Raw genomic sequence first — 25,675 nt, forward strand, 5'->3', positions numbered from 1 at the left:
TTGCGACATGATACAGGTGTGTACCGATTTTCGTGCATGTACGTCAAACCGTATTGTGGGGCTTGAGGCACAAAGTTTTCTAGGGGGCGCTGTTGAGCCTTTAGGCCACGCTCATTAATGCAAACCAGGAAATATCAAATTTATCACCAGGCCTGGCTTGCGTGCAAAATTTGGTGACTTTTGGGGCACGTTTAGGGGGAAAAAAGGCCATCATTTCATCGGAAGAAAAACGAGGAAAATAAAAACGAGAACAATTCCTACAGATACATTAGGGCCTTCGCACTGTCAGTGCTGTAATAACGCATCCTGAGATTGGGTCATACGTGCCAGTGTTGGTCAAGCATAAATGGTTCTTGCATATATACGATGCACTTATAAATTGCTGGTTCAGTATTCAAACAGCAGGATAGATAGAAGCAATTCACATAATAATGGTTAGTTAAATGAGAAGTAACTCGTTAAGGATCTTAGGGTAGGTAGTGACTAACTGGGGCCCATCTTCTCATAAAAGTACGTACTTTAAGCTGTAACTGTCTTAAATTCCATCTGGTATACAAGTTTTACCCTCTGCAGCCATTGAGCAATTGTAGGGGGTCAGGTTTAATCCAGTTAACAGTAATCATTTTTCTTGCAATGACTAATACTAATAGTACATGCAATAAATAACACTGATCTGTCATAACAGGTAGTCGGGGAACAACATCCAGCAGAAACAACAAAGAGTCCATGGGGAGGTCCACTCTCAAAATCTTTTCCAGTTCCGCTTTAATTTTTTTTCCAAAATATTTGTATTTTCAGACAGTCCCAGAATATGTGTGTGTGGTCGCCGACCATAAAACAGTTCCTCCAGCATTTGTTGCTAGGCTTAATCTTGGAGAGAAAAGTTGTTATTGGTGTCCTGAAGAATCTGGTTTTGACCTTCCAATCAAATTCTTTATAAAGTTGACTTCCAATCCCCTTATGGCATCTGGAGCATATGGAAAAACGTTATTTTAAATCCCCAGATAGTTGTAACCACCCCCCTAAAAACTTGTATTATTTTATGTACAAATATTTTTAATAATCATGTTTACAACATAAGACATTAATACGGAAGAGTATTAGGGCCATGCAGGAAAAAAATATTTGAGAGGGGAAGATTTTTATTTATCGTGCACTTCGAGAAAAAAGTCGAAATGTCAAGAAAAAAGTCAGAATGTCGAGATTAATCTTGAAATACAATTTCGAGAAAAAAGTCGAAATGTCGAGATTAACGTTGAAATACAATTTCAAGAATAAAATCAACATTTCATCTTTGTTCACGAAATTTTGACTTTTTTCTCGACATTTCAACATTTTTCTCAAAATTGTACTTCAACATTAATCTCGAAATTTCGCCTTTTTTCTCAACATTTCTACATTATTCACGAAATTTTGACTTTTTTCTCAAAGTGCATAATGAAAAAAAAACTTCTCTAAAATACTATTTTCATTTTTCTCCTGCCTGGCCCTAATACTCTTCTGTACATTAGTAATACTTTTATCTTATTTCATTTTATTTATTTTTTTCAACATTTTTTCTCTTATTTTTTAATTCCCACATAGTGGAAGAAAAACGTAATTTCAAAAAACCCCAGATAGTTGTAACCACCCCCCTAAAAACCTTTTTTACGTATTATTTTACATAAAAATGTTATTAATAATCATGTTGACAACATAAGACGTGCCATTAGTAATACATTTGTTTTAATTTATTTTTTTCAAGATGTTTTCTCTTATTTTTTAATTCTCCCATAGTGGAAGAAAAACCTAATTTTTAACATCCAGATAGTTGCAACCCCCCCCGCCCCCAATAAAAACTTGTATTATTTTACATAAATATTTTTAATAATCATATTTACAACATAAGATGTGCCATTAGTAATGCTTTTATTTTATTTATTTTTTAATTCCCACATAGTGGAAGAAAAACTTAATTTTAAAACCCCAGATAGTTGCAACGCCCCCCTTCCTAAAAACGTGTATAATTTTACGTAAAAATGTTATTAATAATCATGTTTACAACTTAAGATGTTTACTTTCTTTAATAACCACAAAGCCGTGCAGATGTGTGTCGTTTGATCAGAAGGAATTGAAGGTAACATTAACGGGTATCAGATGTTAAATGGGATTTTCCCAACTAACTAACTAACTAACTAACTAGGGTCGGTGGGCGAGCCAACCAGTTGTAGAGCTTATTTGTTAAACTCTTTTAAATGGATGACCTGAGGTTCAGCCAAGACGGCGTCACCGCCAGAAACACCGGCTTCAGAAGTGATGACGTCACACAGGCTTGTCCAGTTCTTCTTATACAGTCTATGAATCATAAGATAACTACACGTCATTTTTCCGTGCACACAAGTCCTGGAAATTAAAGTAACTAAGGCTTATGAGTATTTTATTCTCAAATTTTTTAGTTTTGAGACGAAAATAAACGCGCGCGCCGCCATTATTACGTTGTAGCTCATTCCTCTCACTTCTAAAAGACTTTATTAACCCCCAAATGGAACTCAATGATAAAGTACAAGTAAATAATGCAAATTTTATATTTGGAGTTTTTTTTTTTTTATAAAGTCACTATTATAAAACGTTATTGTGAAAAGTTATAATTCTACACTGCAAAAACTCAAAATCTTAGTGAAAATTTACTTGAAACAGGTGAAAATTGTCAAATAAGTTATTTTTCTGGTAATGACTCGTTTTAAGTGTAATGAGATTTTTAGACTAAAAACGAGACATAATGAGCTATTTTCTGCACTAAAAATGGTGTTAAACATATAAGAACAAGACAAACACAAATAAAAATACCCCCCGCTGGTACTTTGGGAGGCTCCGCAGATGTCGGCTTGTTTGAGGGGAAACAACAAAACCACACAAACACAAAGCACCAGTTTGGGGTCACCAACACCTTTATTCACGTTCAAACTGATTCGGTCCCGGGTTTCCGACGTCAGCGGAAGATCATACGACTTCAAGGCAATCCAACTTTTTTAATCCCACATCAAAGTTTCCGATTTCAAATCTACAAAAAGTGTTTTACAGTGAGGATTTACAGTTTATACACTCCTTCGATGCACCTGGAGGCGAACCGGCAGCATTCCTGCGCCGGCCGACTGATGTCTGTACAAAAATGCGGAGCAGCGGCGCCGCAGACTCCACATAAAACCTCTTCAATGTGCAGTTTTTACATTTTGTAAATATATATATTTATATTATCCATTTACAGTCCTGATTATACATCAAATTAGAAAAAAACGCAGGCACTTTACTTCCTGAACTGCCTCAGTGCCTATAAATAGAAAGAAAACGCCACCCATTTACATATATATATATAAGTATATAATAGTGCGGTACTTACACAAACCTAGAAGCGGCCTCAGGCCTCTGATCCGCCGCAGCGGCGGCCAGAATTACGCTGCGCATCAGTCTGGCCGTCTGGAAAACACAAGATTTTGGAAAGAAAAGAAGAAGAAAAAAAAAAAAAAAGAAAGATCTTTATGGTTTCAACAGATGTAGTGGAGCACATAAATCTCTCGGCAGGCGGCCGCTGCCAGAGCCGCTGAGCGAGTCCTGGATCAGAGGAGACGCACAGAACCGTGGAAGAGGAAGGAGGGAAAAGAAACAGTCCAGGCGAGGAATTACAAGCCGCTGGAGGCGAGTCGGGGGTGAAACCCGGCGAGGAGAGGTGACGTCGGGCTGACTGGTGTCAAGGCCGCTCGTGTTCGGGACCAGAACCCAGACTGGGTTCAGTCTCATCTTTAAGGTGATGAACTTTAGTTTGAAGGTCAAAATCATAGTTTTTTGTTGTTTTTTTGACCTCCACTCCTGTGTAAAGGGGGTTTTTGTTGCATAGAACTGGAGTCACAAGCAAAACCAACTTAAAAAAAAGCTCAACTTTGTTATTTATTTAGTACGACGGAGTTTTAGGGCCAAACTAAGACAACAAAAAAATGGAAATTACGAGAATAAAGTCATAATAATATGAGAATAAAGTCGTAAAATGACGAGAATAAAGTCGTAATATTACGAGAATAAAGTCGTAATATTACGAGAATAAAGTCGTGATATTACGAGAATAAAGTCGTAATGTTGCGAGAATAAAGTCGTAATTTATGAGAACTCTAACAGGAAGCGCAGCCTTCTCCCTGTGTTAAAATGAGGAATATTGAGCATCTTGTGAAGTTATATTTATATATTTATAATATATTTAACATTACGACTTTATTTTCATAATGTTACGACTTTATTCTATTACGACTTTATTCTCATAATTTCCAATTTTTTTTTGTCTGAGTTTGGCCCTAATACTCCATCGTAATTGAGTCCAAAAAGCTGTTAATGAGCTTTAATGGTTCTCTGATGGAAGAAACCCTCCCAAGTAGCAGTCTGTGTAGTGTTGGAGTCTCATTTGACGGGTTAAGACCCGTCCTGGAGCCCGGTACTGGTCTTGGAGCCCGCTACAGGCCCTGGGCCCCGGGCCCCGGGCCCCGGACCGCCTCACTGCTGCAGCAGGTCCTTGAGCACGGCGCCGCCGCTGGCCTCGGCCGACACCGGCACGGGCGTGAAGGCGGGCAGGGTGTCGGAGATGGGCTTCATCAGCAGGTGACCCGCCGACCCGCCGGAGCCGGAACCGGCCAGCAGCGGCACGGCGGCGGAGCGCGGGGCCAGGAAGGGGTTGGACTCGCCCGCCGGGCGCCGGCCGGCCGCCGCAGCTCCTGCAATCAGACGCATTCTCTGTGTTAAAACCCTAAATTAAAAAACCCTAAAATATATTGCATTTAATGCAATATACATTTCAAGCTTCACAACACCACTAAGGCCCCGTTTACACGTAGCAAAAACAGTGGTGTTTTCAGGCGTTTTGGCCGTTCGTTTACACCAGGGGTCGGCAGCACAAAATGTTGAAAGAGCCATATTGGACCAAAAACACAAAAAACAAATATGTCTGGAGCCGCAAAAAATTAAAAGTCTTAGAATGAAGGCAACACATGCTGTATGTAGCTATATTAGTTATAACTGGGGGAAGATTTTTTTTTTTTTTATGCACTTCGAGAAAAAAGTTGAAATGTCGAGAAAAAAAAGGAAAAGGAAGAAAAAAAGAGAAAACAGGGGAAAAAAAGAGAAAAAAGTAAAAAAGAAAAAGAAGAAAATAAGGATAAAAAGAAGAAAAAAAAAGGAAAAAAAAAAGTCCAAACATTTTTGAAAAAGCTCCAGGAGCCACTAGGGCGGCTCTAGAGCCGCGGGTTGCCTATCCCCGGTTTACACGAAAATGAAGCTCAAAGTCACCAAAAACGATCAGTTCTGAAAACTTCGGCCAAAGTGGAGATTTGCAAAAACTCAGTTTTCACGTTTGCTTGTAAACGGAGAGAAACGGACATTTAGGCTTCAGAATGTCACATTATGCGACAGAAACGTCACCAGCGTCATGTGCTCGACCTGTGTTTACAATTTGTTTGGCCACCGTCAATATTTTCTTGTATTTTACCCGTTTTATATTCTAAAGTTACACTTATTCATGGGTTTCAGTCACGTGACATTTTTTGTTGTCAGCGCCATCTTGAGGACCGACCGAGGACCGCACGTCATGCAGCCAATATGACGTCTCACCTAATAACTCACTTAACTCCCGAAGAACAGCAACGGTATCTACAGAAAATTGATACTTTAGGTTTTTATCCGTATATAATAGCTAATCAATTACTGACTCCACTCTAGTCTGCCAAAAACCTGCCAGATTTGTCGTTTGCAGACATATATATCTACCTGGTCCACAATCCTTCTCCATACACCGGCGAAGCTCTCAAAGCTTTTAAAGTAGCGAAGCTTACTGCTACTTCACATCAGGGTGGGTTAAAGATGCCAAACTTCATCATGTGGAGGCCAAACAATGTTCGTGGTAACAGGAAAGGTAAGTGACAGTCTTGTGATGAATAGCATAAGCGTTGATGCCGCGTTCCATTTGTCCTCGGAAGTCGGAATTTCCCAGTTCCCAGTCGGAATTTTCAACTGGAACGCCCCTCGAAGTGGGATTTCCTACTGGGAAAGTGGGAGAAGCTTCACCACCCCCGAGTTACCATTCCAATATGGTTGCAGTTCCTAGTTCCGATTTCCGAGGTAAACGGAACGCATACATTGCCTGCACAGGATACGTCTATGTAATGAAAAGTAAGAAGGCAGTTCACTTTTTCAGTAACGTTACTACTCTAGAAAGTAAGCATATCATCATGTCACCATAAAACTTTATTAAAACATAAAATATGATTTATTATATTAATGCAAATGTTCATCTTGCGCTCCCGATCTCCTGCGCGGTGCGTCCCGTGACGTCTCCATCACCAAGGATTAGGATATTATTTCTTTCTGCCACTTTATTGTGGTTTTTGTGGTGAAATGAGGATGAATCATATAACTTCTCATTTCAACTAACTGGATCAGCCGTTCCTCATCATGACTGTTTCCTACAGCGCTTTCAACCGGCTTTCAACACAAGTGACAGGAAGAAAATAGAACATTTAAATATCACAATATCCCACGGCCCACTTAAAGCACTGATAAAAGGTCAATCCCGTTTTTTTAGACTTATTATTGTCGCATACCACGGCACAACAGATAGACGGCATGTTGGAAGTCGGTCCTTAAGATGGCGCTGCGAGTACTGTGTGACGTCACATGAAACCCATGAATAAGTAACTCCACTTATCTGTCACTCCAAACGAAAGACGCTCGTTAATCTTGGAAGTATTCTGTATTGGCTAGCATGACTTTATCTTCTCGTTACACTGCCCTCTGTAGGTTTGGCTGCTCATAGCACCTTAATTTTTCAAAACGTAGAGGGGGAAATATCCGTTTTTGTAAATACCCGCCCGGCTATGTGTAAACGTGGCCTGAATAGCCCAAAAAAAGGTTCAAGCTCCAAACATATTCGATGCATTTGAATGTCTCGTTAGTGGAAACGAGGCTTGGCTGACGGGGGGTGGGGGGGGTCTCACCTGCAGACGGGGCGGAGGAGCCGCTGGTTTTCCTCGAGGGCGGAGGGCTCAGAGTCATGATGTCGTGGTAGGGAAGCTTGGGGGCGGGAAGCGTGGGGGTCGACTCCATCTCCAGGAACTTCACAAACATCTCAGAGAAGGACTGAAACAACAAAACAAGACAGTGGCCACGGTTACATGATGTTTTTTAATTCAGAATTAATTATTCCGAATTAAATAATTCAGAATTAAACTATTTTCCTTCGAGTTTACATGGAAATAGTAATTCCGAATTAAGGTTTACATGGAAAACACGTTTGATCGGCTTTATCCAATTCCTCTACAGGTCTGGGGGTTGGGAAGGTTCTGATTGGATAGGGGGGGGACCAGAAGTTACGTCTACCGGAAGGAAAACAAACTTTGCCGCTTTGAAAAGCTCACAATTTTTGTGTTTCCTGCCATCTGTTCTTTTAATTATTTCCAGGTCCTCCAAGCTATTTATTAAATAAATGGTATCTGCTCTTGACCTCCGTTTACTGCGTGCTGCATCTTGAAACTTTGTTAGGAAAACCAGCCCAGCGCGGAATATAAGCGTCATGGAGACAGACGGGAGAGGGAACGAGCAGGGCAGAAAGACCGGAATTAATTTAAAGAGGAATGAGTGTTTACATGATCGCGGAATTATTCTATTCAGATTTAAAATCGGAATAAACCAGCCACTTATTTCAGAATTAAGTTTAATTCGGAATGGCCATTTTCATTCGGAATTAGGTGTTTACATGGTAATTTTTACTCATTTTAAATCGGATTTAATATTAATTCTGAATTAAAGCAGAATTAAACTTCCCATGTAGACGCACTGAGTGAGTTTCGGAGACCGGCTAGGTACATTCTGTACCGAGGGAAAGGGGCTTGTTTGGCAGGCTAAATAAATACAGTGATTCTTGGATTTCATGTCTTCGCAACCACGTAATTTAGTTTTACATAAAGATCAAGTTTTGTGTTTCTGGCATGTAAATAAAATATGTATCGGGCCAATTTAGTGCTGGTAAGGATGATGCAGGTTTACTGGAGCAGAGACGTGCAGGTTATTCCAGGGATATTCGGTGCATCTGAATGTATCGTAGTGTAAAAGTGTTTCCAGCGGTCAACGAAGAGACAAGATAATCCCCATAAGACATACGGGGTGTCTACAGGTCTGACCGACGTAAATTTAAGACTTTTTAATACCATTTTCAAACTAAATTTAAGACCAAGAAGACAAATCACTAAGAAATCCAGCGCTGAGGTCAAGGTTGCCAGATCTGACAGGTTCCAGCCCAGGCGTGATGTAAAACCCGCCCAAATAATGAAAAACCAGCCAGAATCAAACATTCTCTATGTTAAAACTGTAAATTTTTAAATGCATAATACATTTCAAGCTTCACAACACCCCAAAAAACACCCCAAAAAAGTTCAAGCTCCAAACAAAGACTACAATTAAATACATTTAATATTAGTGAGTTTATTGTGTAAGTTTCTACTTTTCTCTGCTACAGTATAATGGAAACTTTTTTGTTAATAATATATCCTAAATATTTTGTAAAAACCAGGAAAACCAACCCAAATATATTTTTTCAGCCCAATTGGGCTGAAACTTGCCCAACCTGGCAACACGGATTGAGAACCTCCGCAGGAGATTCTCCTCAAAACGATGAAATAAACTTTTTAATGATGACTGGATACATTCACTCTGAAGTTAAGACTCTTGGATGGAGATTTAAGACGGATTGAGACATTTAAAGGCCTTTTTTTTAGCAAAACTGGGATTTTAGACTGCAGTCATCCTGTCATTTACCATCTCACTGAACTATTCATGCAGTCTAGAATAAGATTAAACATGAGGTCACATTCATAATTGGACTGGAATGGGAACGTTAAAGCCGTTGCTTTCGTCAACGAAAATTATGACTAAATATCGTCGTCAACAAACCTTTATAACCCGAGGAAAACGAGACGCAGCGAAATTGCTGGTCATGTGATGATAACGATAATTAAATATATAATGCAATATTGTAGACGAATAAAAAACGAGACTAAAATGTAGAATTCCGAAATAAAAACTAAAATAAAAAATGTGTCTTCATTTTCGTTGACCAAAACTAGACGAAATGTTCTACCAAAGATCCTTAATCTCCATTTTTTAAGTAGTTTCGATCTTTGGATCCACTTTCCTACATAGACGTGGAAAAGAAAACCGAATGTCGTCGAAAAAGATAAAGACGAGGAGAAACATAAACCCAGACGCCCTGACTGCAGACCTCAACCATCTCTCCTCTACCACCCATTCATCAACCACTGAGTCGGTGGAATTCTACAACTCATCACTGAGCAGTCTCCTTGACACACATGCCCCACTTCAAAGCAGAACTGTCAGATTTTCCCGTTCAGCTCCATGGTTCAACAGCGAGCTACGAAAAATGAAGGCGGCTGGGCGTGTCCTCGAACGGCGTCACATTACTTCTGGACTAACGGTACACAAATTGGCCTACAGGGACCATCAAAAGGCATACTCCGAGGCCCTCAGAAAGACACGGACTGATTTCTACTCCAACATCATCAATAACAACCCTGGCAACTCAAAACAGCTCTTTTCAACCATAGACCACTTCCTAAAACCACAAACCCCCTCAAACAGAGCAGCCACAACTGAACAGTGTGACAAATTCCTAACGTTTTTCAGAGCAAAAGTTGACAATATTCGTTCCTCCCTTTCCGCCCCGCCTACTTCTTCTGCCCCAACAGCCAGCCCACAGCCTGGGCCTTCCCAGCCTCTATGCTGCTTTTCTCCCACCACGCAGCAAGAGGTTGAAGACACCATCGGCCGCATGAAGCCCTCCACCTGTTCCCTGGACCCACTTCCCACATCCCTGGTCAAACTGCACATCAAAGCCATAAGCCCCCTGATCACAGAAGCAATTAACCTCTCCCTTCAGTCCGGCCACGTTCCCCCAGCTCTGAAAACGGCCATCATCACCCCACTTCTCAAAAAACCCACCCTAGACCCAGAACTTCATGCCAACTACAGACCCATCTCCAACCTACCGTTCCTCTCCAAGGTCCTGGAGAAAGTAGTTGCCACTCAACTACAACATCACCTGAACGGCAATAACCTGGCTGAAAAATTCCAGTCTGGTTTCCGCTCCGCCCACAGTACTGAAACAGCTCTGGTCAGGGTCACCAATGACCTTCTAATGGCAGCTGATGGCGGCTCCCCCTCCCTCCTCATCCTCCTGGATCTCACAGCCGCATTTGACACCGTCGACCACTCCATCCTGCTACACCGCCTTCACTCCACCATCGGACTCCGCAATACCGCCCTGGACTGGTTCAGATCCTACCTCACAGAAAGAAGCGAGTGCATCTCCTTTGGAGGCGTTAAATCCCGAACCCAGCCCATCACCTGCGGTGTCCCTCAAGGATCTGTACTCGGCCCCACCCTCTTCACCCTGTACATGCTCCCCCTCGGCAGTGTCATCAGCAGGCACGGATTGGCCTTCCACTGCTATGCTGATGACACACAGCTTTACTTAAAACTGGACCCATCTTCTGCAGAGTCAACTTCATCCACACTCACCATCTGCCTGGAGGAGATCAAGGCGTGGATGAAACAACACTTTTTACAGATCAACAGCAGCAAAACAGAAGCCATGCTCATCGGCACCCCACACCAGGTCAAGTCATCTCCCATCACATGCATCACCTTTTCTGGCCAGGATATCCCTCTGTCATCCGTCATCACCAACCTAGGTGTCAGAATGGACCCCCACCTCAACTATGAGGCCCACATCAATCACCTCCGTCAAACTTCCTTCTTCCACCTCAAAAACATCGCCAAACTCCGCCCCATCCTGTCCCCGAAAGATGCAGAAAAACTGGTCCACGCCTTTGTCTCCTCCAGGCTAGACTACTGCAATGCACTTCTCATCGGGATCCCAAGCAAGAGCCTTCAAAAGCTCCAATACATACAGAACAGTGCTGCTAGGATCCTGATGAGAGTGCGCAAATATGACCACATCACTCCCATCCTCCACTCACTGCACTGGCTCCCCATCTCCTCCCGGACTGAATACAAGATCTCCCTACTCACCTACCAATGCATCCACGGCAACGCTCCCCCTTATCTCAAGGAGCTGATTCATCCTCAGCCCCCCACCCGCACCCGCTCAGCAAACAACCACCTCCTCAAACCCACCAAAACTAAGCTGGTCACTATGGGTGACCGGGCCTTCTGCTCCGTTGCCCCTAAACTGTGGAACACCCTCCCCACCCACCTGAGAGAACCACAGACAGTTGACACTTTCAAGAGAGGACTTAAAACTCACCTTTTTAACAAAGCATATGCCAGCTTTGATAAATGATTTTTTTTTTTTTTTTTTCCCTCTTGTAAGCACTTTGAGATTTCCGAATGGAAAGTGCATTATAAATTAAATTCATTATTATTATTATTATTATTATTAAATGTGGAAAAATAAATATGTTGTAAACTCAAATTAGAGTCTTCTGTATCTGGAATGAATGTATTCTTGAGTGTATAAGGTAACAATAATATAAACCTTGTTTGAATTGTAAAATGGGTTTGGCTAAAAACAATCTTTGACTAAAACAAGACTAAAATGGTCCTGGACAATTCTGACCGAAATAAGACTAAAATGCTTAGACTTTTAGTCGACTGAAACTTGACACGATGAATGTGACTAAAACTAATAAAAACTAAAATGATAGCTTGACCCAAAGACTAGACTGACAAAAACAAACACTACGTTCCACTTCAGAGTAAACACTTTAACGTGTCGTAAGAACCGAATGTTGCAACTTTTGTTTGTACAGAACAACGTTTCCTGACATTTGTGTGGTGTTTGAGACGAGGCGGCTGCTGCTGAACGAGCCGCGTGTTTGGAGTCAGACTGATGGGAGACATCTGGACCTCGGCGTGACCCGGGACCCGGCGGCTCCAGAAACACTCACCGAGTTGAGGCCCGGCCCGCTGGTCGGCCTCTGGGGGGTGTTGGGGACGCTCTGGGCTCCTCGGCCCCCCAGCCAGGTTGACACCCACCCGGTGACGCCGTGGCGGCCGTCGTCCTCCAGCATCTGCAGAGACAAGAGACACAGAGATGAGATGCTGAAACCCCCCTGGTTCTGAAGGGGGAGGGGTCGTCTACTTTTCTCTGCCATAATGGCACTTTTGCACTAGGACTTACTGAGCCCGACTCGGCTCGTCACGCCTTTACCCGTGTGTTTTTCCACAGCCAGAGGAGAAGTGGGCAGGTTGTGGTGAAGCTGCTGTGACGTACTCGATTGCGCAACCGCTTTGTTCATGTCGGCGCTGATCAGAAATCAGCTGGAGCCGCGAGCGGCTGAGAGTAAAAAGCCCGTCTACATCCCTTTTTTAATTCTCTCGTCAGCCACCAGGTTTATGAACATCTGCACCTCAGAGTTGGATCACCAAACAGACGTTTTGCGCTTAAATAAAATCGCAGCGAGCCGCGGGTCGCTCTGACTCCCGCTTCCTGATTCAAACGTCTGCCGGCCCCGCCCCCCGACCAATCGGTGGCGAGGAGGGTGGTGACGTCAGAAATAGTCCCGGCTCATTCCGCAAAGAACCTCGCCAGAATGGTTACAGAAATAGTATCGGCTTGGAGCGGCTCTACCCGTCTCAGCCCCTAGTGCAAACGTGCAAGACGGGGCCGCACCGAGCCGAGCCGGGCGGAGGCGGGACTAGTGCAAAAGCGCCATAATGGAAACGTTTTTTTAATAATTTCTCCTAAATATTCAGTAAGAACCAGGAAAAACAGCCCAAATATACAGGGTTCCTACACATTTTTCAAGGACAAATTCAAGCACTTTTCAAGGGTCAATTTCAAAATCTTCAAGCACCTTATCGCTGGGGTAAAATCTATACAGGAATATATATATATATACACTACCGTTCAAAAGTTTGGGGTCACATTGAAATGTCCTTATTTTTGAAGGAAAAGCACTGTACTTTTCAATGAAGATAACTTTAAACTAGTCTTAACTTTAAAGAAATACACTCTATACATTGCTAATGTGGTAAATGACTATTCTAGCTGCAAATGTCTGGTTTTTGGTGCAATATCTACATAGGTGTATAGAGGCCTATTTCCAGCACCTATCACTCCAGTGTTCTAATGGTACAATGTGTTTGCTCATTGGCTCAGAAGGCTAATTGATGATTAGAAAACCCTTGTGCAAACATGTTCACACATCTGAAAACAGTTTAGCTCGTTACAGAAGCTACAAAACTGACCTTCCTTTGAGCAGATTGAGTTTCTGGAGCATCACATTTGTGGGGTCAATTAAACGCTCAAAATGGCCAGAAAAAGAGAACTTTCATCTGAAACTCGACAGTCTATTCTTGTTCTTAGAAATGAAGGCTATTCCATGCGAGAAATTGCTAAGAAATTGAAGATTTCCTACAACGGTGTGTACTACTCCCTTCAGAGGACAGCACAAACAAGCTCTAACCAGAGTAGAAAAAGAAGTAGGAGGCCGCGTTGCACAAATGAGCAAGAAGATAAGTACATTAGAGTCTCTAGTTTGAGAAACAGACGCCTCACAGGTCCCCAACTGGCATCTTCATTAAATAGTACCCACAAAACACCAGTGTCAACATCTACACTGAAGAGGCGGCTGCGGGATTCTGGGCTTCAGGGCAGAGTGGCAAAGAAAAAGCCATATCTGAGACTGGCCAATAAAACAAAAATATTAAGATGGGCAAAAGAACACAGACATTGGACAGAGGTAGACTGGAAAAAAGTGTTGTGGATGGATGAATCCAAGTTTGAGGTGTTTGGATCACAAAGAAGAACGTTTGTGAGACGGTGAACAAATGAAAAGATGCTGAAAGAATGCCTGACGCCATCTGTTAAGCACGGTGGAGGTAATGTGATGGTCTGGGGTTGCTTTGGTGCTGGTAAGGTGGGAGATTTGTACAGGGTAAAAGGGATTCTGAATAAGGAAGGCTATCGCTCCATTTTGCAACGCCATGCCATACCCAGTGGACAGCGCTTGATTGGAGCCAATTTCATCCTACGACAGGACAATGACCCTAAACACACCTCCAAATTGTGCAAGAACTATTTAGAGCAGAAGCAGCAGCTGGTATTCTATCGGTAATGGAGTGGCCAGCGCAGTCACCAGATCTGAACCCCATTGAGCTGTTGTGGGGTTACCCAGGGGAACACGGGGAGAACATGCAAACTCCACACAGAAAGATCCTTTCGCCAACCCCACCCATGGTGTGGGCACTGAAGTCATGGGGGAACTAACACGCACTTCAGCGCCCACAGCGTCCCCCGGCGGGAATCGAACCCAGGACCTTCTTGCTGTGAGACCGCTGCACTACCAGCTGCGCCACCGTGCCCCCCACGAAAGCAAATTTTGATGTAAAAAAAATCTTATTTCAAATACAAATCATTATTTCTAACCTTGTTAATGTCTTGACCCTATTTTTTATTCATTTCACAACGTATGGTGGTGAATAAGCGTGACTTTTCATGGAAAACACAAAATTGTTTGGGTGACCCCAAACATTTGAACCGTAGTGTGTGTATATGTGTATATATATATATTTTAGTGTTGTCCCGATCGATCGGGCGGCCGATTGATCGGGTCCGATCACGACATTTTCAAAACATCGGTATCGGGCAAAAAAGTATCGGGACATACCTAGTTATTAATGTAATATATATTAAATCGTTTTACATATCGTTGCATTTAACGTCACTTAAGTCACACAAAGTAAGCAAAACTAACATGGTTTACATGTTTGAATTGTGCAATGTTCTATCTGTTCATGTTGCATTAATTCTTGCTTTTCATTTCATGCCATTCAGAATGTTGCACTAAGGTTAAGCCAAAAAGTATTTACATTTTCTTGAAAATGTTCTTAAAAATAAATTTAACTTCAAAAGAGGTAGTTGAATGACATCCAGTCAAACTCACGACTGGATGTCATTCAACTACCTCTTTAGATGTTAAATTCATTTATTTTTGTTTGCACTATTCTGCACTTTTTGTTTTAGTTTACAATTTCATGTTTTTTACATTTTGTGGCACCAGAGCTGATAAGCTTTGTTGAAATAAATGTCCATGTTGTTCTCCAATGGACAATAAAAGAAACAAGACAAGACTCGGAGCCGGAGGCCGAGACTCGGAGCCAGAAACTGAGACTCGGAGCTAAACACCGAGACTCGGAGCTCTGCCTGCAGCTCTGCAGCAGCAGCAGCTTCACTAGCTCAGATGTTGAGTGTAATTTGTGAATGAGGCCCCAGATGTTCTGGACGGCGGTGGATGTGGAGCAGGTCGCAGCAGGAGCTCCTGCTCCGGTCGTTACAACCGTTTGCGGCCGTTAAAACCCGACACCCAGATTATTTTATACTTTAATCGGTTCTGGTTTCCCTTCAGCTCTCCAGCATCTTCTGGAAACTTCCTTTCTGGCTCCACAGTGCTCCGACTCCACCGCGTCGGCCCTCTCACCAGAACCCAGCTGCACCGACCCACACCGACCCCCCCGGCGGCTCGGGGAGCAGCAGCACCGCTGGAACCGGCCCGGACCCGTCTCCATGTCTATCTTCCCAGTCTCTAACCTCATTATCTATGCAGGATTCTGAGTGGGCGGGGCTATGATAATGAGGCTCTGTGCTGATTGGCTGCCTGAATGACGCGATACACCGCTATGGAAAAATGGCGGAAGCTCCGGCCGGCGGAGTTACTGTGTCATAACTGCATGCGATGTGATCGAGCGTCTGCGACAAATTCAATTCCATTGCTTTATTTTCTATTGGACCAGGGGTCGGCAACCCAAAATGTTGAAAGAGCCAGATCGGACCAAAAACACAAAAACAAATATATCTGGAGCCGCAAAAAATGAAAAGTCTTGTATAAGCCTTAGAATGAAGGCAAATGGGGAAAGGCAAAATGTCGAGAAAAAAGTCAAAATTTTGTGAAAAAAGTCAAAATGTCGAGATTAATGTTGAAGTACAATCTCGAGAAAAAAGTCAAAATGTCGAGATTAAAAAAGGTTAAAAAAAAAAGAGAAAAAAGCAAAAAAAGAAAAGAGAAATAAAGGAAAAGAGAGAAAAAAAAGAAAAAAGGAAAAAAAAAAAAAAAAAAAAAGGAAAAAACAGGTCAAACCTTTTCGCTAAAGAGCCGCATGCGGGTTGCCGACCCCTGTATTGGACTGTCCTAACTGGCCGCAGCAACGCAGTGCGCCGTTTTGAGCTGAACATTTGTCGGACGTCCTGCTTCTATTTTCTTCCTGTCTCGCGTTGAAAGCCGGTTGAAAGCGCTGTAGGAAACAGTCATGGATGAGGAACGACTGATCCAGTTAGTTGAAATGAGAAGTCATCTATGATTCCTCCTCATTTCACTACAAAAACCTCAATAAAGTTCAGCTGCTGGAGGGAGATGGACAGAGAGACGATGTCACGCAGTGCTACGATAGTCGGACGCTCACATGCAGTTACACGGTTTTATAGTTGTGGGCGTGGTTTGCATTTTGGTTACGTAACGACGGGAGCAGAATCTGAACAGCTCCTAGATCCACATCACACTGGACGGCTCATCCGGGCGGCTGTACAGACACTGCAGAATTTGGTTGCTTTCCTCCTTCTCTGAGTTGGCAGGCTGAGGGGAGACCACTTTATATATGTTAAAGCAAGAGAAAACCTGTTTTTCATAATAGGTCCCCTTTAAATGTCATTACCGGGAGATGGGGGCGTTGAACGCGGGTCCCGGGAAGAGCTGCGATCCCATTTGCCCCCTCCGTCTGTATCTGTTTTCCTTTAGGAGAGTTGGGTAACAGCCTTGGAAACGCTGGCCGGGCTCCCGGGGGCCCCTGCCAGAGATCTGGATAAGGACAGGCTTTTTTCTTTCAGCGCTCCGAGGGGAGACTCTGCTGAAGCAACCGCTGCTGGACGCTCACTTCTCAAGCTGGAGAACAGGATTACGCAAGGTATTATTCTGAAACCCGGGGGACGGCCTGTTGTCTGAGTAATAATAACGATCCAGCTTCGTGGTCTGACAATAAGGCCGTAAAAACGGGACACGAGTCGGTCGCTTCCAGGTTGTAAAAACAGGGACTTTGAGACCTGATCTGAACTATCTGCATCTGCTGGGTTTGATAGATGAGATGAAAGCAGGGGGGCCGTCAGACCCGGTCCGGCTGGTTTTCAGAGCTTATCCAGAGATAAGGCAGTGGTTGTCTGGCTTTGGTTCCTTATCGGTGAGAGACGGGGCTTTTCGACATCCTTTCCAGCAACTCGGCGGGACGGCCAGCTGGTCTCCAGGAACAGCTCCGTCCACAACACTTGTAACGTCTGATTTGTTTCTGTCCGCAGATCTAAATCACCTTATATAAACACACGTTTGAAAGGATGTTTTCCTCGAGGACGACTTCCAGGGAATTGATCAAACTGATTACTTTCAAATCTGCTTTTGCTTTACTCAGGTTGCTTTTGCTGCCACGTTTAAAAAACAAAACAAAAAAAACATTCCCGATTCAAACTTCTGGCAGGAGGTGCAGTGAGGTGTAGCTAAAGTTGCTTTCGTCAATGAAAATTATGATAAATATCGTCGTCAACGAACCTTTATCACCTGAGGAAAACGAGACGCAACAAAAATGCTGGTCATGTGATGATAACGATAATTAAATATATAATGCAATAGAGCAGGGGTCGGCAACCCAAAATGTTGAAAGAGCCATGTTGGACCAAAAGCACAAAAAACAAATATGGAGCCGCAAAAAATGAAAAGTCTTGTATAAGCCTTAGAATGAAGGAAACACATGCTGCATGTTTCTATATTAGTTATAACTGGGGGGAGATTTTTTTTTTTTCATTATGCACTTTGAGAAAAAAGTCGAAATGTTAAGAAAAAAGTCGAAATGTCGAGAAAAAAGTCGAAATGTTGAGAGAAAAGTCGTAAATTGTCAAGATTAAAAAGGAAAGGAAAAAGAAGAGAAAAAAGGAAAAAAAGAAAAGGGAAAAAAAGAAGAAAAAAAGAAAAAAAAGAAAAAAAAAAAAAGGTCAAACATGTTTGCAAAAGCTCCAGGAGCCACTAGGGCGGCGCTAAAGAGCTGCATGCGGCTCTAGAGCCGCGGGTTGCCGACCCAAGCAATAGAGGAATAAAAACCAGACTAAAACGTAGATTACAAAATAAAAACTCTAAAAATGTCTTCATTTTCGTTGACCAAAACGAGATGAAATGTTCTAGCAAAGATCCTTAATGTCCATGTTTTCAGTAGTTTCCTCTGGTTTAGTTCTGTTGCTGAAAACTGAAATGATAGCTGGACCCAAAGACTAGACTAAAACTGAAACAGGCTGACAGAAACAACACTAGTTGCAGCTCAGGTCTCCACAGCTCTTGGTTAACAGACATCTGGGGTGCAGAGACGCTCCTTCACAGTAACACGTTTGTAATCACAGCATCTGTCGTTAACACGACTCCGGTTGGATACCGAGGCGTCCCGGAGCCAGCTGGGGGAGAAAACCGCTCCAGTGTGTCCCGGGTCCGGCTCGGGACCTGGTTCCACCTGGACACGCCCACCAGGAGGCCTGAACTCCCACACCATATACGTGAATAGAGGGAATGCATGACATCACAGATGCGACTTCACAGCGGGTTACGCCCACTGAGTGTCAGAAAGACTGAGTGGCAGAAAGATTGAGTGGCAGCGTAAACTTTCAGTTTGAGCAACTGGAAAACATCTAAAATGGGAAAGAGCTGTTGTGCGATCGACTGTACTCATAGATTTAGCAAGAAATCGGAGTTATCATTTTACTGCTGAAAAATAAGCTTAAGAGAGACAAATGGATCTCTGCAATTCACAAAAACAACTGGATTCCAGACACCGAAACGTGGATTTGTGGTTCCCATTTTGTATCAGGTAATGTTGGATTTTTGGGTAGCTAACGTTAAACGATCAAATCATAAAGTTCAGTGTCCTCATCACTTTAATTTCTACAACAAATCCGGCCTTGAAGTAGGACCAAGCGTCAAGACTTTTGTATTCCTTCAAGCTTTGCTTCGTGTATTTCCCTGGCGTAGAAATTAAGTACATATAAATATCAGGAAACTGGATTCATGGCCAAATATTAATGTCCATGGACCACTGGTTCTTGGTAACTGTACCAAATATTAATGTCCATGGACCACTGGTTCTTGGTAACTGTACCAAATATTAATGTCCATGGACCACTGGTTCTTGGTAACTGTACGGGTCACTGTCAAGTCCAACTGCCTTTAATTTAAGCCCATAATCGGCTGTTATCCCGTCTTCTCCACTAGTTGCAGCCATTTTTGCCACTCAGTGTGAGTAAGGAGGCTGGTCCAGTGGGGAAGTGACATCAATGCATTCCCTCTATATAAACACAGCATTCAGACGCTGTAACGGTCCAGCAGATTATTACTCCGGGTTTAAGCTCTCGTGACGTTTAAAACAACAATTAAAGAGAAGAATCATGTGACTGTTGGAGTAAAAACGGCATAATCACGGGGCAGGAAGTCCCTCACCTTGTCGACGTCCTCTCGGCTCAGCCCCAGGACACTTCCCATGAGCCTCAGCACGTCAGCGCGCTTGGTCTTGGGCGTGTGGAAGTATCCCAGGAACAGGTTCCTCATGAGAACCCTGCAGACACGACAGCAGCAGCCGTCACCTCAACGCAGCGACGGCTTCCCATCATCCTCCTCTCAGAGGCGGTTTGACCAAACTAAACAGTCTGAAACGTAGAGACGACTTACTTGTCGATCTTTCCCTCTGTGCTGTTCAGCAGATTCATGAGTTTCCGCTGCGCCTCCTCCAGCATCTCCTGCCTCACGTTCACTGCCCAAGACAGAAGAAGACACGCCGTTATCAATCAGATAAAATAAAGGACGCTGTCCTGATGCGTCAGTGCTGTGATCCCCAGTCGACTGGTCGATTTAGTAGTCGATGTGGCCGTCTCGACTAAACTCTGATTTGTCGATTCTTTAATTTAATCAGGAGGCACGAGGTTCTAAAGGAGAGTTTTCAGACCTCTTTCACAGAGATGGGTAGATGGTAAAGTAGGAGGACGGTCCGGTCCGGTGATTGTTGAACTCTCTCATGTCAGAGACGTCTGCATCGGCAGAATTTCATTAAAATAGACGCCGGAAGGAAAGTTGAATGTAAACTTTGTCAGCAGACCGTTCTGTGTGCTGTTAAACTAACTAACTAACTTTATGTGGGCAGCAGACGGACAGCATTGGCGTTCATTGGTGAAGACCTTATGTGCTACCTAGCACGAAGAGGATTAAGTAAGTAACTTTATGTGATGTTAAACTAACAAACTAACTAACTAACTAACTAAGTGATGTTAAACTAACTAACTAACTTTGTGTGATGTTAAACTAACTAACTAACTAACTGCTATTAAACTAACTAACTGTGTGATGTTAAACTAACTAACTAACTAACTAACTGCTATTAAACTAACTAACTAACTTTGTGTGATGTTAAACTAACTAACTAACTAACTAACTAACTAACTGCTATTAAACTAACTAACTAACTTTGTGTGATGTTAAACTAACTAACGAACTGCTATTAAACTAACTAACTGTGTGATGTTAAACTAACTAACTAACTAACTAACTAACTAACTGCTATTAAACTAACTAACTGTGTGATGTTAAACTAACTAACTAACTAACTAACTGCTATTAAACTAACTAACTGTGTAATGTTAAACTAACTAACTAACTAACTAACTAACTAACTAACTAACTAACTGCTATTAAACTAACTAACTAACTAACTTTGTGTGATGTTAAACTAACTAACGAACTAACTAACTAACTGCTATTAAACTAACTAACTGTGTGATGTTAAACTAACTAACTGCTATTAAACTAACTGTGTGATGTTAAACTAACTAACTAACTAACTAACTAACTAACTAACTAACTGCTATTAAACTAACTAACTAACTTTGTGTGATGTTAAACTAACTAACTAACTAACTAACTAACTAACTAACTGCTATTAAACTAACTAACTTTGCGTGGTGTTAAACTAACTAACTAACTGCTATTAAACTAACTAACTTTGCGTGGTGTTAAACTAACTAACTAACTAACTAACTGCTATTAAACTAACTAACTAACTTTGTGTGATGTTAAACTAACTAACTAACTAACTAACTAACTGCTATTAAACTAACTAACTAACTTTGTGTGATGTTAAACTAACTAACTAACTAACTAACTAACTGCTATTAAACTAACTAACTTTGTGTGATGTTAAACTAACTAACTAACTGCTATTAAACTAACTAACTTTGTGTGATGTTAAACTAACTAACTAACTGCTATTAAACTAACTAACTTTGTGTGATGTTAAACTAACTAACTAACTGCTATTAAACTAACTAACTTTGTGTGATGTTAAACTAACTAACTAACTGCTATTAAACTAACTAACTTTGTGTGATGTTAAACTAACTAACTAACTGCTATTAAACTAACTAACTTTGCGTGGTGTTAAACTAACTAACTAACTAACTAACTAACTAACTGCTATTAAACTAACTAACTAACTAACTTTGTGTGATGTTAAACTAACTAACTAACTAACTAACTAACTAACTGCTATTAAACTAACTAACTAACTTTGTGTGATGTTAAACTAACTAACTAACTGCTATTAAACTAACTAACTTTGCGTGGTGTTAAACTAACTAACTAACTAACTAACTAACTAACTAACTAACTAACTAACTAACTAACTGCTATTAAACTAACTAACTTTGCGTGGTGTTAAACTAACTAAGTAGTGTGTGCTGTTATGGTTCTCAACCCTGGTCCTCGTGGCCTCTGTCCTGCATGTTTTAGATGTTTCCCTTCATCATCACACCTGATTCTAATTAATGGTCCTGCAGTTCTGCTGATGACACAGGTACTGTACTTTTATCACGGTGTGTTGAACCAGGGAAACATCTAAAACATGCAGGACAGAGGCCCACGAGGACCGGAATTGAGAACTACTAAACTAACTAACTAACTAACTAACTAACTAACTCTATCTATGTTCTTTTTTAAATATATTAACATTGAAACTCTGTTATTTATTTGAACCCAACCAAAACATGGGTTAGTTAACCTGACTAGTTGAACCAGAAATAATACTACGCTGCAGAATGATGGTGTCGGTCAATTATTATCAAAACATTACAAAACAATTGTTTTATATAAATAATACTCTTCCTATTAATTTCCACAGGTGTGTAATTCATTTCAGTCTAAAATATTAGATCAAAAACTATTTATTATATAGCAAATCGACCACGACCGCGACCATTTCTTTGGTGGATTACAGCTCTGCTGATGTTTTACTAATTAAGTACTTCAGTCTTCCAAGACGGGAACATTTTTCTTGCAAGACGTGGAGTAGAAAACTAAAAAATGTTTGCAGTTATGTATCATCAACATATTTGAGCAGCATTTCTGCAGATACGCTGCTCAACCCGGCGGCGCTGGCGTCCAGCGTAGTGACGGGGATCTGCTCACTCTCAGAACTAATCACCTCCAGGACTAAAAACACAACATAAAGCTTCCTATAGGCCGCCGGGCTGCCAGATAAAGATTACGTTGGGGTCGGACCGAGCCGTCTGAGCAGCTGAAAACAAACAGTCTGAGAATTCACTGATGTCACGGTCCGATACGGGGAAATCTGACCACCAATGGGGAGGGGGGCTAGATCAGATCTAGAGTCTGAATCAAACCAACTGGACCTTTCCACCTGGATTGTGGAAGACAAATGATTTAAAATGTGAAAGTATTTTTCTGTTTTAGTTACAACTGAACGATATTCTGAGTTATTGTGAATGAATTCGACATATCTGACTGTTTTGTTTCGCTTAATATGTTTTATCATGCGCCTTAAAACCCGGTTCGCCTTATGTATGAAACAGACCCGTTCCCTGATATTGTGCCTAATGGTCCACAAAATACGGTACTGTAAATATTCAAGTTCAGTTTATGTCTTTTTAATTATTGTGGACTGTTTATTTTTATTATTCTGTATTCTTCCATTTTATTACTTATTTTGCTTATTTCATTCATTCATTCATTCATTCATTCATTCATTCATTCATTCATTCATTCATTCATTCATTCATTCATTCATGTTTTGCCTGATAACAAATCCCCCTCTTTCCATTGATGCTCTATCTGAATTTCCATTTGACCTTTTTTTTTTTTTGATAACCAAACAAATCAATTAACACAAACACCCACTACATTCAATAAAAACAATTTTTAAATAAATAAAGTGCTTCATAAATAAACTTGACAGGAGCTGGTGCCTTGGACGTGACCAGATTTGCCCCCACCTTGTGTCTTCAGCTCCTCGATCAGCTCCTCCTTCAGGTCCAGCTGGTCAGTGAGGCGAGACGCCGAGTCCAGGGCAGCGTTGGCTTCATCCAGGTTCACCTGACGGAGTGAGAAGCTGCTTTAAGAACTGTTTTTTTTTTCTTCATAATAATAATATTTTTTTTGATTTTCAGTATTAACAAAAGGTATAAAATCAAAAACAGAATACAATACAAACAAAAAAAAAGAAAAAGAAAAGGGCAATCGACACATCTATAGATACAACACAGTTACTATGTAAATATAAAAAAGTTATATTGTGTAGTACACACAGCACACACTGAGCACATCAGAAGGTAAACTGCAAGAGTACAGCTGGGGGTCTAAAATCCAAAGAATCTTTTCCTTTATAAATCAAGGCAGATAGATCCCTAGGCAAATGGTCTATGAGAGGACACCAAATTTTCATGAAGTTATCTTCTCTATTTTTTAATTTGGCACTGAGTCTTTCCATGGGAAGAACTCTTAAGATTTCTCTATACCATTGGGTTACTGGTGGAGGTTTCTCATGAATCCAATTGAACAGAATGCATTTTCTAGCTACGCAGAGAAGCTTACTAAGTAGCTTGGCTCTACCAGGATCCAATACTCCAAATTTTGATGGCAGCCCTAATAGAAATTGTCCAGGATCTTTACAGATAGTAGACTTCATAATTGAATTCAATTCTTTAGCCACATAGGACCAAAATCTAGCAATCTTGGGACATTCCCAGAAACAGTGTATGTAGGTACCAATCTCCTTTTTGCATTTAATGCATAATGGGGACCTGCTGGGATCGAATTCAGTGACAGTATCAACTTTCCTCATAAGAAATGAGTAGAAGGATGTGTGTTTCCATGTGAACGGCTGGTTACCTGGAGGGCGGAGGCCTGGTCCTCCAGCCTAAGGGCTTTACTCCTCCACTCCCCCTTCTCCCGCTTGTGCTTCTCCAGCTCTGCTGAGTACATGGCTTTCTCCTCTGATGGGAAACAAGAGAGACATGTTTAACTTCTTCCAGGAGAAGCCAGACACAGAAGACGGTGGTGGGGGGTGAACTTGCCTTGCTGGAACTGCTCTAGCACCATCTGCAGGTTGGACAGAGACACTGCGTACTGGTTGACCTGCTCCTGGGACGTCCGGAGCTGCGCCAGCGCGTCGTCTCGCTGCTTCACCGCGCCGGTCAGCTGCTCCTGCAGAGACTCCACCTGCATGGAGGCCTGTTGGCTGGAGGGGGAGACAGAAGGAAAGGCAAGTTTATTTGTATAGCACAATTCAATACAAGGTAATTCAAAGTGCTTTACATCAACATTAAAAGCGGCAAGACACAATTAAACAGTAAATAACAAATAAAATGAAATAAAATGATAAGAAAAGAGGTAAAATAATAAAAAGTAAGGGCAGTAGAGTACAGCAGGTACATCTCATTCTTAAAATGGCAAGAATTACGTTTCTATACGGTCAAAACGTACAAAGACCGGGTCAAATAAAGAGATGAATTTGTTTACTTGAATTGTACGAATGAATCATCCTTTGAGCCTTAAAATCATTCTGCTTCCTTTGTTTCATTGTCATTCTGCATCAAGCCCTCAAGTAGGTTCTGACTGTAATTAAATCTACTGAAATCTGGATCATCTCTCAAGTCTTATTCTTGGTAACTTAGAAGCTCAGTTTCAGTCCAGTTGTTCAGCCGGTTGGAAAGATCGTGTTAGAGAGCGTCTGACGGTTTCTTCCAGCAGACGGACGGATGTTACCTGGCGTTCTCCACGGCGCTGGAGGACGTGGCCAGCCTCTCGTCCAGCATGGCCACCCGCCGGCGCAGCTCCGTCTCCCGGTCCTCGGCGGCCAGCGCCTCCCGCGTGTACGAGTCCTCGATCTCCAGCAGGTGGTTGCGGAGCCGCTCCAGCTCCAGGTTCAGCCGCTGCTCCTTGTCCTTCGTGTGCTGCAGCTGCAGACGCACACGGAGAAACAATCACCCCTCATGACACGAGGATGGGACTTTTGATCCATGTCCTGATGTTTTTAGGACAAAGATCATGTGAACAAGCTTTTTTGACAGAAATGTGATTCTTTAAACAGTTTGACATATTTTGATAAAAGGGAAAAAACAGGGTGTCTACAGGTTTGACCAGGTTAAATTTAAGACTTTTAAATACAATTTTCAAACAAAATTTGAAAAGAAACTTTGAACCCAATGTCCAGAGAAACTGGAATTTGACCCATTTGTTGCTAAATTTACCCATATTTGCTTGCCTCGTCT

At 42.0% G+C, this 25,675-nt stretch overlaps 1 protein-coding gene across 1 annotated transcript in view; it reads right to left on the reverse strand.

Moving 5' to 3' along the window:
* Positions 1-4,486: 4,486 nt before the first annotated feature.
* trip11 (thyroid hormone receptor interactor 11) overlaps positions 4,487-25,675 on the reverse strand; it is a 52,258-nt gene continuing 31,069 nt past the window's right edge. The window contains exons 17-25 of the mRNA XM_061743542.1: positions 25,170-25,363; positions 24,479-24,642; positions 24,294-24,397; positions 23,399-23,498; positions 19,791-19,872; positions 19,563-19,677; positions 11,994-12,116; positions 7,008-7,149; positions 4,487-4,733 (exon numbers count right to left, since the gene is read on the reverse strand). Of these exons, the coding sequence (XP_061599526.1) occupies positions 4,516-4,733; positions 7,008-7,149; positions 11,994-12,116; positions 19,563-19,677; positions 19,791-19,872; positions 23,399-23,498; positions 24,294-24,397; positions 24,479-24,642; positions 25,170-25,363 (1,242 nt within the window). The 3' untranslated portion in view covers positions 4,487-4,515. The remainder of the gene's footprint in view (positions 4,734-7,007; positions 7,150-11,993; positions 12,117-19,562; positions 19,678-19,790; positions 19,873-23,398; positions 23,499-24,293; positions 24,398-24,478; positions 24,643-25,169; positions 25,364-25,675) is intronic.

Source organism: Cololabis saira, chromosome 16 (genome assembly GCF_033807715.1).
Source record: "Cololabis saira isolate AMF1-May2022 chromosome 16, fColSai1.1, whole genome shotgun sequence".
Taxonomy (NCBI): Eukaryota; Metazoa; Chordata; class Actinopteri; order Beloniformes; family Belonidae; genus Cololabis; species Cololabis saira.